Source organism: Lepisma saccharinum, chromosome 5, assembly GCF_977018435.1.
Source record: "Lepisma saccharinum chromosome 5, izLepSacc3.1, whole genome shotgun sequence".
Taxonomy (NCBI): domain Eukaryota; kingdom Metazoa; phylum Arthropoda; class Insecta; order Zygentoma; family Lepismatidae; genus Lepisma; species Lepisma saccharinum.
In genome coordinates, this window is record NC_139233.1 from 39,608,107 (window position 1) to 39,621,162 (window position 13,056).

Here is a 13,056-nt window from a genome sequence, read left to right on the forward strand (position 1 = left end):
GTACGGACCCAGTTCTCAAAGGTAAGAAATTTCCTTTTCTATCGTACAACGCAATTTCTATTGTTTCGAAAGAGGCTTTATCCAGAGGAACGTAATGAATCGGGTCGAATGTTTGATGGGCTACGGGTACTGTGCAAGACGTATTTGTGTCCGAACACTGTTTTCGGGTAAGACGCAAGAGACGTACCATTTCTCCCCCGACCAATTGTTGTTTCACCAGATCAGAGTAAATAAATATGTATGGGTTTTTATCCACAACACTATTGGACATTGCGTGCGTAGAATAAATAGATTTCAATATGTCATATCGAAATTTAGCATAGTCATCAGTTTCGTCTATGAGTGTAACGGTATTTGTTGGAGCATCGTCAGGTTCAGGCTTCGGAACCCCTATCACGGATAGATGTTTGTACACGGCCTGCTTGAAGAAAAACCTGAGATGAGTAGGAACAGCTACATTAGCAGGGTCTGTTTTCAGGAAATAAATCAGATCCTCTATCGTATATGTTGTTGCAGGAAAATAAAATGGTTGTTCGTTAATATAGAGTGTGTTATCCGTACAGGTAGTAGATCCAAATGTTCCCCATTGCGGTTCCGTCAAAAAATGCCAGAATTTTTTCGAGAACGGATCTCCTTATTTCCAGGTCGTCGGGGAGAGATTCGATGATGGTAGAGACTAGGTCCTCAGCACTTGCATATGTCCGAACAGGAAGAGTTAACATTCCAGAATCAGTTTCCAAAATATTGTCGTATAGAGTTGAATAATGTAGTTCTGCCAATCCGACTTCCCACAATTCTGGAGACAGATCGATCCGTTTAGCAAGTTTTACGGTGAAATGGGTGAGTGTGTTGTCTGGAAAATATTCCTCCGATGCAGATGATAGGAGGTAAACGTAGAAATTATCATCCATTCTCGCCGAACACAGAGGACTCACTGGATCGCAGTACCTTTATATTTTGATATAAATATGTTTTGGAAATTATTTTCCCGATAACTGTTTTACGGAAGATGCCTTGATCCATGAATCGAAACTAGGCGGATATCCGAGCCAACGAACCAGGTATTCCAATTTTTTTCCTTTTCCCCGGGTGTTCAAAATTTTATCAATTTTATACTCTTCGTCAGGATCCGAATAAACTTTCTGCAGTTCATGTTTGTAAAATGTACCTTTTACTGGTTCTTCATTTAAGTCGTCTAATATGTATACAGGTACAGGTGTTCGCTGAACAAGGGAATGGATTTTGAAAAGTTCTCGTGACCACGTTTGTTCGTATCCTTTCTCAAAATGTCCTTTGACGACAGAAATTCGTACAATATCACCTACATTAAGATCTGAAGAAGGTTGTGAAACATGTTTGTCAGGTTTGTTAAGACGTTTCCACACAATGTAAACGTTTGTTTCGTTGACATCTCGAGGGGCCATTCCTATGGAACTGTGGATTGCTGTATTGTAACCTTCGAGAAGTTGCGGTAAAATATCTACATAACGTCTTGTCTGTTTTGAGGTGAAATATTTCCACATCCGTTCTTTTAATGTTCTGTTGAAACGTTCACTACACTCGCTTTCACAGGATAATTTGTTGCTGTCGAGAACTGTACATGTTCATTTTTTAAAAATTTCTGGAATGTAGAATTTGTAAATTCCGTTCCTTGGTCGGTCTGTAGTGTAACAGGTTTCCGTCTGTTTTCTTCGAAAATAGTTTTGAAAGCTTCGGTTACCGAATTGCTTGTTTTATTTTTTAGCGGTAATGCAAAGGCATATTTTGAAAATACGTCGATCACTGTCAGAAGATATTTGTATCCGTCGTTATGTTTTTGTATCGATGTCATGTCGTTGAGATCGGCTTCCCAAAGCATGTCTATGTTCCATACATTGTAATGATTTCGAGGAAACCTTTTTCTCGCAGGTTTGTGGAGAGTGTAGGTTTCCTGATGCATCAACCATTTTTTCACCGTATCGCGGGATATATTTTTATCCCGTACCGCTTTCCACAGACGATCTACAGATGAGAATGAAGCATGGTGTCGGGGATCGTAATATATTTTGGTGAGAATTTTATCGTGTTTCAACTTAGAGACTCCCATGACCGATCTCTCTGTCTACGGCTTTTTCTCAGAGGAACCAGTTTGTAAGCGTCAGGTGTTCTCAGAAAAGGTGTAGTTTTCCTGGAAACACGGACGGTCACTTTCTTCTTCTTCTTCTTCTGTCGATGAGACGGTCCAGGGCTTTCCGTTGACGACGTTGAGAAGTTCAATGTTTTCGGATCCGGAAGTGTTTTTTCCTGACGTTCGTCTATCAAATGTTGTGCCGTGGATTGGTACTCATCGATGATATTCTGTAACTGATGACGTGTATTACGGGGTAATGTCAAAGTAAAAAGTGTGTTCCCCTGTGCATTGCACTACGCCATGAAGGCGTATAGGGGGTGTGTGTTATGAACACCACCGAAATGTTTTTGTGATGGCTGCCTTTTGTGAAAAGGTCGGCGACTTTTTCCCCTTGTGCAACCATCATAAGATCATCCAGGATTATGAGTGTAGGAGTTTTTCCGTTCCACGACTGCCAGTCGACGATACCTTTATGATATTGCACATCTCGAAGACTTTGTGGAATACTGTTCTCCTGATCGTAACACCATATGATTTTCTTGACGGATCCTTCTACAAGATGAACGATGGAATCGACCATGTTTGTCACAAAAGTAGTTTTTCCGCTTCCTGATGCTCCGCAAACCATCATGGTGAAAGGATGAGAAAGTTTAGGAATCATGCTGAAGAAACGTCTTACAGATTCTGAAGAAAAATGAAGGTCTGTCAGTCTGCGAACACGTTTTATATCAGCCCCGAAGGGTTCGAACTCTGGACCGTTACAGACATATTTTAGTCTGCACAGTATCCGAAAGGAAACGATAAATGTTCATGGTCCAATTGTCGTTTCAACAATACTGGCTGAAACAGCTTTTTTTCATTTGTACTGATGACTTGGAACTGTTTTGTTCTTCTGATTCTGAAAATATTTTCGACCATAACTTCAGGTTTCTCATTGTTTATCATGTCGCACATGGTATCGAAATTAATCAATTCTGATGTGGAGGTATTCAATGTAATCCCTTTCACTTTACAGATATACTGTGCTTCGGAGAACGGTTTTGTTATTTTCATGCTGTAACTTTTCGGTCCCGTTGAAACAAACTGTTCACAAACCGCATCGGTGCCGAAATCTGCCAATTCATCGGTGAGTTCTCCTAGTGCGTCACCTGTCTGGGGATGGTATTCCATTTCAGGACTATCTATGTAAATTACTGAATCTGTATCAAAATAACATACCCTGTCACCCAATTTTTCTAGAAGTTCATAAAGTTTCAGACGAGCATGACATGTTGTGAAGGCAGCGATAGGAATGTTTACTTTCCTGTTCTGACTGACTGCCTCTTCAACATATTTCCAGTTCACTAAAACGGTGTCCTGATTGATGAATACGACTCCTCCGATTACGATATTTGGGTCAGTCATTTTATCGAGGAAATCCTTCGATTCCTTGATGATGGTTGTTTGGGAAAGATTGTCCCGTTGGCAGAACTTGCCCCATAAAGAATTAAGGCAGAGTTTAGCCAGAGTACGTTTCCCGGGATTGACTTCGATACTGTTTTCTTCCAACAGAATACCCTCCTTATCGAAATATTCCTGTAGGTATTTCTGCTTATCCTCGTCGTTCTCACACCATGAAGGCCACCCGCTCGCTTCCTGTTTTATTTTCAAGAAGGTGTTGACATAACCAGAAAAAAGTCCTCCAGTCTTTGTGACAGGGTCGTACATCGATGTTTCATACTTCCACACTTCCGACACTGACAGTACTTTGTAGCCTAAACTGCAAGCTTTACGCACCTCGGCTATGACCCAAGTTCCTGAAAGTATACGCTGATCATCGGAATGGCTGCATGTACCTTCACATTTTAATCTAAAAGCACATTCCTTGCACAATACAAACATCAGTTTTCCGTGCATTTTTGTAGGTAAAACAGGATGTAAAAGGGTTTTCGGTGGCAGAATAGTACATTTGATGAGTCCCTCCATGTTCAAAACCTCATTTACCGGAGGAATAGAATTTCCTAGAAATATTGTAGGATGTCCGGCAGGATAGGCACAGTATTTGTTCACATAAGGGTACAAACTTGTAAAATCGTTGTACTGCAATTTCTCGTTTTCCTTGATCTTGTAATAAGTCCTGACTGTTTCAACTCTTCCTCCATATAAGGCGTCTCGTGGATTCAAAGGAATGCAGCAAACAATAGGATGTGTCGATAGATATCTATTCAGTTCAGGATCTGCTTTCAATATTTTGTTGAAATCGCATTCCCACATAGTGACGACATGGTATCCTTCAGAACGTAAAGCCGCAAGTTTACGACATGTTGTCTCGTATCTGAAGGCTGCAGTGTTCAACATGTCACTGTGTTTTTGACTGTTACTATCCTGATCGGTTTCATCGTCATCTTTCGGATACATATCCCTGTTAACGGATATGCAACGTTGACAACCATGCCAGTAACAGCCCAGGGCCTCATACACTGTTTTCGTCTCCTCGTGATAACCGTCCACTCTGTAACGTCCTCCTATGACATATTTTTCACGAGTACGTCCGCCGTGAAGAAGTATTACATCATTCTGTTCTTCAACGTAGGTTAGCCATTTCAATGCAAACTTCGACATCTGATCTGCATGATGGTAACCTCCTTTAGGAATTATTCCTATAGTGTTAGCAGGCATAAATTTCTGTCTGTAAATTAGTGAACAGGCAGATGCTATTGTGAGGCAATCCTTGAAAATGTCTATTTTGCATATGTCTAGGAAATTCTGTCTCAGCTTCAGACATCCTTGTCTCAACAGGGTAACATCCTTGATGCAGTATTGGAGAAGTTGGTTTCTGTTGTTGAAAGGTACGTTTCGCATGCATTCGACGTCATACCAAGACATGAAACGGTGTTGATCTTCAACTGTTTTCATGTATTCATAACCGTATGCAGAAGGAGGAGGCATCGGTCCAATGTAATTTCTGTTCTTGTAGGTGTTCCACAAATGCGGATAATATCCTTTCTGAACAGGCAAACCGAAAAGTTTCGAAAAGCCTGCAAGATTTGTCTGAACGTAGTTGAGACTGTCCACAAAATGAAGATTTTGGTATGTCATGCTGATGATTTTGGTACCATCTAAGATGACACGAGGTTTCATTTCTCTCTCCAACATTCTCCGTAATAAAAATGTACAATCGTAACCTCGTGCATTATGTGCACAGATAATTATGTCGGAAAACTTATGCTGCAATTCCAAATAGGACAGAAATGTGTCTACAGGGTCATCCCAGAATATAAACTCTCTTGTTCCACAAACAGAACACGGAACTGTTAAATCCTCTTTTTTGTAACATGCGTGACAGGCAGTCTGCACCACAATAAGATTCGGAACGTGAAGAAAAGTTTTTTCTTTCTCAAAATAAGGAATGTCAGTGTAGCATTCAAAGTCGTAAAACACAAATAGAAATTTTGAGTTCTGTTTAGGTTTCGGTATAGACATGTAACAGAAATGATTTACAGGTTTCACACAATTACATACCGTACAATATTTCATGTTGCATCTATGTACTTTCTCATATCTATTGTTCGTGAGAATAATTCTGAAACATCGGGGACACTGTTGGATTTCGCTGCAGACAGTACCTTTTCGGAACGGTGTAGAAACATGATTTGTGAAGCAGTTCTCATTTTTGAAATTTCTGTTACATGTTTAACATATTCTACGAACACCGTGTTCAGGCACACACGGTGGAGTTGAACGGCACATAGAACACAACTGTTTACACAGATGGTTATGAGCTTTCTGAAATATGAGTTCGTTACACCCGCGACATTCTTGTTTTGCCGCAAATGCTCCAACACGGTTCACTATCACATCATAATGCTGTCTGAGGTTATCGTAGAGAAGGTATATAAATTTGGAAGCGTTTTCAACCAGTCCTTCAAACAAAACATCTTTAACGTCACGAAGATTGTTGTATACAATAATCTTATATTCTGGGAGAACTTGCTGAAATTTTCTCAGTTCGGGAATTCCACTTCCGGCACACGTATTGTCTGTCAGATCTACATCTGCTTTTCGCATAATTTCGAAAACAGGTTTGAGAAGATTTCTGTTTTTTCTGTATTGAGTATAGGAAGGATCGTTATCAGCATAGGCTTTCCCTATGACCAGCGCTTCAGCTAAACAGAGTGGTTTTTTTCTATTTGGCACACCGACGATACTTCTTTTCTGTGTACTTAACATATAATTAGGTAAACAATATGTTCGATTACCCCCACCACCTCCAACAGGTATATTGACATGGTCTGCTCGTAAAATTAAACGATCTGTAGCAGTGAAGGTTTTCGCACTTTGTAGTATTTTGTACATAATGTTCCACACCATATCACTATGCAACTGATCACATCTATGCCACCCGATGTAAATATCTTTCACAGTTGGGTCAGATATGTTAGACAAAGTTAAACCTATTTTGTCTTCATCCTTGGTGTCTTTTTTAACGTAGATGAGAAGGTTTTCAACACCTTCGCGAATCCAAGTGTGAGGATCGACATTTTCTGGTGGCTGTGAGAAACTGAATTCAACACGTCGTCCCTTGGAACGGAATTTAGGATATTCACGTTCTTGAATGTTATGTAATGTTATATTCCCTATCTGTTCACGACACACTGAAGCACGTTTCCTTTTCTTACCTTTCCCATTTGATGGCTGTTCTGCTGGTGGGTCCGGTCTCCATGACGGTCCTGGCAAAGGCTCCGGGTGTGATCTGGATGCAGCGTTAGTTCCTGTGTCGAATGCCTGCGTCTCCTTGGTTACTCGGGATACAGGATCAGGTGTCGATGGGGGGCCTGGGGACTCTTCGGGAATACCTGTCCACTCCTCCTGCGGACATGTTCTATTCAGACAGAAAACCGTTACACACATTTCCAGAAATCTCAGACTCATCAACGGTCTCAAACGGGAAACGCCCCCAAAAATAGACACCTATCTCATCAACACCGGAAACCCTTATCAAGTCCTCAATAACAACAGGAAACCCGCAATCTTATCAAAGTCCCGAAAACGCCCCCCCACTTATCAATCTCCTCATTCACAACAGGAAGTCCATATCATTAAGCCCCTCCCACTTTTTCCCAACAACCAATCACAACGCTCAAAACACCCACCCTTGCTTGCCCACACTGCTTGGTCATCAATTGATCTTTGATCGATCTTTTCCAATCAATTGATTTATCGGACTCTACGCGGGTGCATAACTACTGTCACACTATATAGATGCATGATATGGTCGTCAATTGAGAAGTAGTACTGTAGATAATTTTGAATTCTAAAATATAACTTAGAGAAAAACCTTACTGATGACAAGTTCGTAAAAATTCTGAACCCAAAGTTAATTTACTGTGTAATAAGTTAAATAGAATAGAATAAAATGAGTTTTCTAGTGAAAAAAATATTTAAGTTTATTTATATTGGTATGATACAATTATAAGTTACATGAGTAACTAATTGAATTTCCTTTTTCTTTCAGGCAATCCTTGGGTTCAATTTTTACAATTTCACTCCCGCTTATTATGGGAAGTACGTATTTCCTGATTGGGTGGATGGTCTTGGTTGGCTGCTAGGAATTGCATCAGTTATACTGATGCCTGTGTTTGCAGTGTACAGATTATCCAGGGGAAAGCAGGTAAGATAGAGAAGAAGATTTGCTTCTTGCTTTATCACAAACGTTATATTTTTGATCATTTTTAATAATGAGCATTCATTTGTTCATCTATTAACATTTGCAGTTTACTTGAAACATTGTGCAGGAATACATCATTTAGAAAAAAAATATTCATAGATGAATAGCAAAATGGGGTCATCAGATCACAATAAATAGGTATATCCTGGTTCACACACTATTTTGACCATTAAGTAGTTGTTTTATGGATTCCTACTTTAAAAAATGTGTACTTATATGTAAAGTTAAAAGTTCAAATATTATCGAATTTATGGTAGCTAGCAACGAGATGTATGCACATTTATAAAATCGAATATTCAAATGATTGCTTGAGGTCTGAACTCTATTTATCCAGAAGACATTTGCTCTGCCATTATGCACATATATTTTACACCACATTTTTGTTTGCTGCACTCAGAGGTGTCTCCTCAATCCTAAGTCTATAACGCACTAACCCCATGTTAATTTCGTAAGTTATTTTAGACTAAATTTTAAAGAAAATGATTTGTAAATGAAAATTTTGAGTTACTTTAATAGGGATTAGATTTATAGTATCATGCGGAATCTGAATCAGTCTCCCCCTCATCCAATTACCTCTAAACGATTATCTGAAATGTAAGAGTCATTTCAGTTGCAGTGAAAATTTACTCCTTCTAGGTTCGAATTCCAGGTAAAGCATGAATATTTGTGTAAGTCCACCATTTTTTCAATCATTTCCATCGTTATGATTAACTCACAGTTAGAAAAACGATGTTAAATAATCAAAATATCAAAAACAAATCAATGACTCAGATAACCCAATTTGTATGAAGATAGACTGAAACAATAAATAAGTTAGCAAAAAGGAAATTATAATTCGTTTATTATTATGATGATATTCTTAATATAAGACAATACATTTAACACACGCACACAATTCATATGCATCAAAAGAGTCCATACATTTTATTTATCCTGTAAGTCTGAAGGTTACAAATTCACCATAACAATAGCATAGTTTCTTAATTAAAAGTATGTTTCTTATTTACTGTTTATTTGGGATTTCAGAAGGGGCTAGATCTTCTCCGTCCAACGCAAGAGTGGGCTCCAGAGTGGAGACGAAACACGAAATCACCAAGCACTACATTCAGTGATATTCAGATCAGTGTAGAGAAATATAAGTCAGGAAACCCCGAATTTGAATACGATGGGGTTCAGTTCACGAGGAACGGTTATCAAAATCAAGGACTCGACAAACAGGACGAACTGGGACAAACAAAGGAAGGCATCGAGCTTCAAAATGAAGGAAAAATCAATCCAGGATATGAGGAGGATTGAAGTGGAATTAGTGAAAACTAAACAGGTGATTAGCGAATGGATGAACTGGATAAATAAACTAGCTGACAGTATGAACTAATCAACAGTGTTCATATTATAGGGGGAGGAAGCCAAGGATTTTCCATTATGGATTTTTTACAGGCTCTACGTGTTCTCTCTGGAATTTATGTTCTGCAATCATTGTTTTCTTGCTATTCATCAAGAATCTGCAGTAATGAAACTTAATTTCACGAAGAATCAGTTACAATTGGATTACTATAAAGTCAAACAAAATAAAAACAGATGGAAAGAAGTGTACGTATACGTCTCTAAAATAAAATCTGAGAATTTTAATAACTGTTCACCAAATGGTTTGTTCTATGAAGTAGGTTATAACTATGGCTAGGATTTTTATGACCTAAAAATCACCAAAATATGCACTATAATTTGAAAAATATGCCCTTATAACTGGACTGTTTCAAACACCAATATCTAACATAACCTGAGATATTTTCCCATACGTACTATTTTTAGTTCACTCTATGGACCCTGAGTTGCAATGCACAGTGAATACTTTCTATAAATTTTCAAATAGAAATAAAAAAAAAATTGCTGCTGTCAAAAAAAGAAACCCTCGAGTGAACATGGGAGAAAAAATGAATTCACTTCGAAAATGACTATATTTCTTGAAAAAGCAAAAATATGATGAATATGACGGAAAATCCATCAAAATATGCTCTATCACGTAGAAATGGCCTAATAAGCCAAAATATGCCCTAAAAAGCGTATTAATTCAATTAGTTTCTTTATAATATGAATTTCTAAATATTTAGGCAACTCATCACCCTTACCGAAAAAAAATATGCTAAGTCTTGAAAACCCTAGCCCCAGTTATAACATTCAACCTCGTACTGGCTCAGGTAAATTGCAACAGCGACCCCCAATTTAAAAGACGAAAGAAAATTCAAACCTTAAAAATTATGTGAAATTTCTACATTGTGTGCTCTAAAAACAGCCTAATACAGCGCACCTATGTTTTGACAGTTCATTGTTAACACCATTAAGCCTTGTTTCCATGATAACCAAAAACTCATTATGCTGACCAAGGCAGAATTTATTTTATTTTAAAACATAAACTAAACGTTACCTACGTTTATGTTTTAAAATAAAATAATATAAAATAAATTCTGCCTTGGTCAGCATATTGAGTTTTTCAATACATTGTTGTTCTTTGAATTTATAAACTCGGTTTACAACAACTTATGTACTAATCATAAATAGGCTAAAACTAGCATATAAGAGACAGATAAAATGTATAATTATAACTTGTAATACTAGTACAAATACAGAAGATTTCATAGCGTATAATTACTGTTACACGTTATTTAAAATATTTCAGTATTAGCAGTAGCTATTGTTCTGTTTATTCAGATGGGTATGGTGAGTCGAGGTTGGACCCCGAGGGCACATACCCCTTTGTCCTTATGGTCAGCACGTCCCCGATTTGAACATCTCTAATTTGCATGCATTTTGTTTGTTTCATGCATTCTATCAAATCATATTCAACTAAACACCATTGTTTGTTGATATCATGTGTAAATAATTGCTATTGAAATATAACACCAGAGCGTTGCATAAAAATGAGTATGCTATAAGCTGTATTTTGTAAACAACTGGCAAAATTGTATGAGGCATTATTAATGCATTTTAATACAAAATCATGTGTTGAGTTTTACATAATTCAAGTTGTTGAGTTTAAATATTTCAAGATTTTATTTTGGAAATGTCTATTTCTTTTAACTTCGAGTTGGTATTTATATGTGTGAATATTTTTTGATAATCCCTGACGCCAGTATTATTATTTGTTTGAACAGATGTAATTTTTAAACAACCATTTCAATAAGTGCATATGACGAAGCTTGCAAACCTATATTTTGAACATGAAGAGATATTTATACACCTGCTAATAGATATACTTAGATTCTTCATTTATGTATGAAGTAAACGCAATGAAAATGGAATCTGATAAGTTTTTAAACCTTTTGTCATGTGTGCATCAATGGCATGAGGAATTATTGAATTTAATTGTAATGTGTACAAATATGATATTACTTAGAAAGATCTCCAGAATATAAAGACTTTCATATTACTACCCTTCGTGGAAAATTATTACCATTTCATCATAATTTAAAAAATCATGGTTTATATTTTTTTTTAAATAAGCTATATTATTAATAGGTCATTTCTTATATTTGATTACAACTAAAAGCAATATTAAAGACAGTTGTAAAGACTGTAGCTATATTGAATGTATGTGCATTGAAAAAAAAAGAACAAATTGACAGGAGTTACAACAAGACTATTTTGTCGTAAGAAATTACATCATATGTTGTCACTGTTAGAAATATGGAGAATAATTATTCTCTCAAGTTCGACATTTTTGAAATTGGTTCCTGATTGAGGAAAGAATGTTTCTGCCATTGTTTTTCATATTATTCCTGAAAGGTTGTAAGTATTAGTACTGACTTTACGCTCACATAAAACTAGAATCGCATCCCACTTTAAACTGCAGGTCCAGTTCCGTAGTCATTTTGTGCACAAAATGGACTTAAAAATGAAACTCAGACTCAACTCAGAACTAGATTCCATGCTCATATAATCTTGGTATTTCAAATGTTTGCGAAAATCATGGCAAACATCATCACAACATCACATACTAAATAATCATCACAACTGATAAAAGTACATATTGAAAAACATAATTAAATAAGTATGAAATAAACAGGATAATATACGTTAAATAATGAAGCACTTTAATTTACTCGAATAGTATTTTCAGATAATTTACACCCTCTAGAGCCGGCCATAAAGGGGGGAGGGGCAAGAGGGTCATTTGCCCTACATCGTATGAAACAAGAGATATAATAAAGAAATAATTTTCAAAGCGCCTTAAATACGTACATACATACACACACACACACGTATGGATGTATTAATTTTGAATCATAAGATTCCAGTGTGTAAATTTCATATCTTTCTACATTATCTAGAAATTTGTACTGTTATAGAATCTAAGATTTATCATTTCCGTATTAATTCTCTCAAAATGTTTGTTAAAGGCCCACAGCTAATTTGCAAAGTGCTCTAAATAGTTTCGAAATGAGACGAGAAAGTTTTGAAGTTTAGCACTCCCTCTCCCCTTTCCGCTATATTTTCTTGCAAGTGAAATCTGCTGACATTTTTAGACTCCACTTTACATTTAGGAATCAAGTTTGTACCATTCTTAACATTTGGGAACATATATTTCCCGTCCTAGTCTTAGTATATGCTCTCCGCCCAATGGGTGGTTATACCGAAGCAACCTTAATATGTATATTGACAAATGTAATCATAGTGCTAAATTATGTAATTATGCTTTTTAACTGTTGCGTTGAACAAAAATATTTTAGGTTACAATCAGAAGAAATACAGTATATTTTGTACAGGGAAATTTTAAACATATTTTATTGTAAATATTATGATGTTTTGTATATACAGAAATAATTGAAGAAAAATACATACTTTTTAAATGTGTTATTTTACCTTGTTGTACAGAAATATATACAGAATAAAAAATAAATTTATTAATGTGTTTGTATCCTTGTGTGTGTGTGTGCGTGTGTGTATTGCAGACTTCAATTCCTGATAAGTTCACGTAAGACACAGAAATCATATGCATTCCGAATGAGTGGAAATAAAAGTGTTAAATATCTTCCATTTTGGGATAAATACATTGTGCATTTAAAGGGAACTGAAGTACTTTAAATCAATCCTTTGTTCAGTTATAGTAGGTGAGAAATATTTAAAAATTAATAACTAAACTGTAGCACAGAAAGTAGCCATATCAAACCCCGTCTTATATTTCACTAACAAAACTATGCAATCTCTACTTCAAATAATTATAATTTTCATCAAGTAATGATCA

General features: G+C 36.5%; 1 protein-coding gene across 1 annotated transcript in view; it reads left to right on the plus strand.

The window, feature by feature from the left end:
* The window catches only part of LOC145987777 (sodium- and chloride-dependent GABA transporter 2-like), a 116,045-nt gene extending 103,365 nt beyond the window's left edge, over positions 1 to 12,680 (plus strand). The window contains exons 11-12 of the mRNA XM_083122463.1: positions 7,605 to 7,760; positions 8,844 to 12,680. Coding sequence (XP_082978589.1) covers positions 7,605 to 7,760; positions 8,844 to 9,113 — 426 coding nt within the window. The 3' untranslated portion in view covers positions 9,114 to 12,680. The remainder of the gene's footprint in view (positions 1 to 7,604; positions 7,761 to 8,843) is intronic.
* The last annotated feature ends 376 nt before the right edge of the window (positions 12,681 to 13,056 follow it).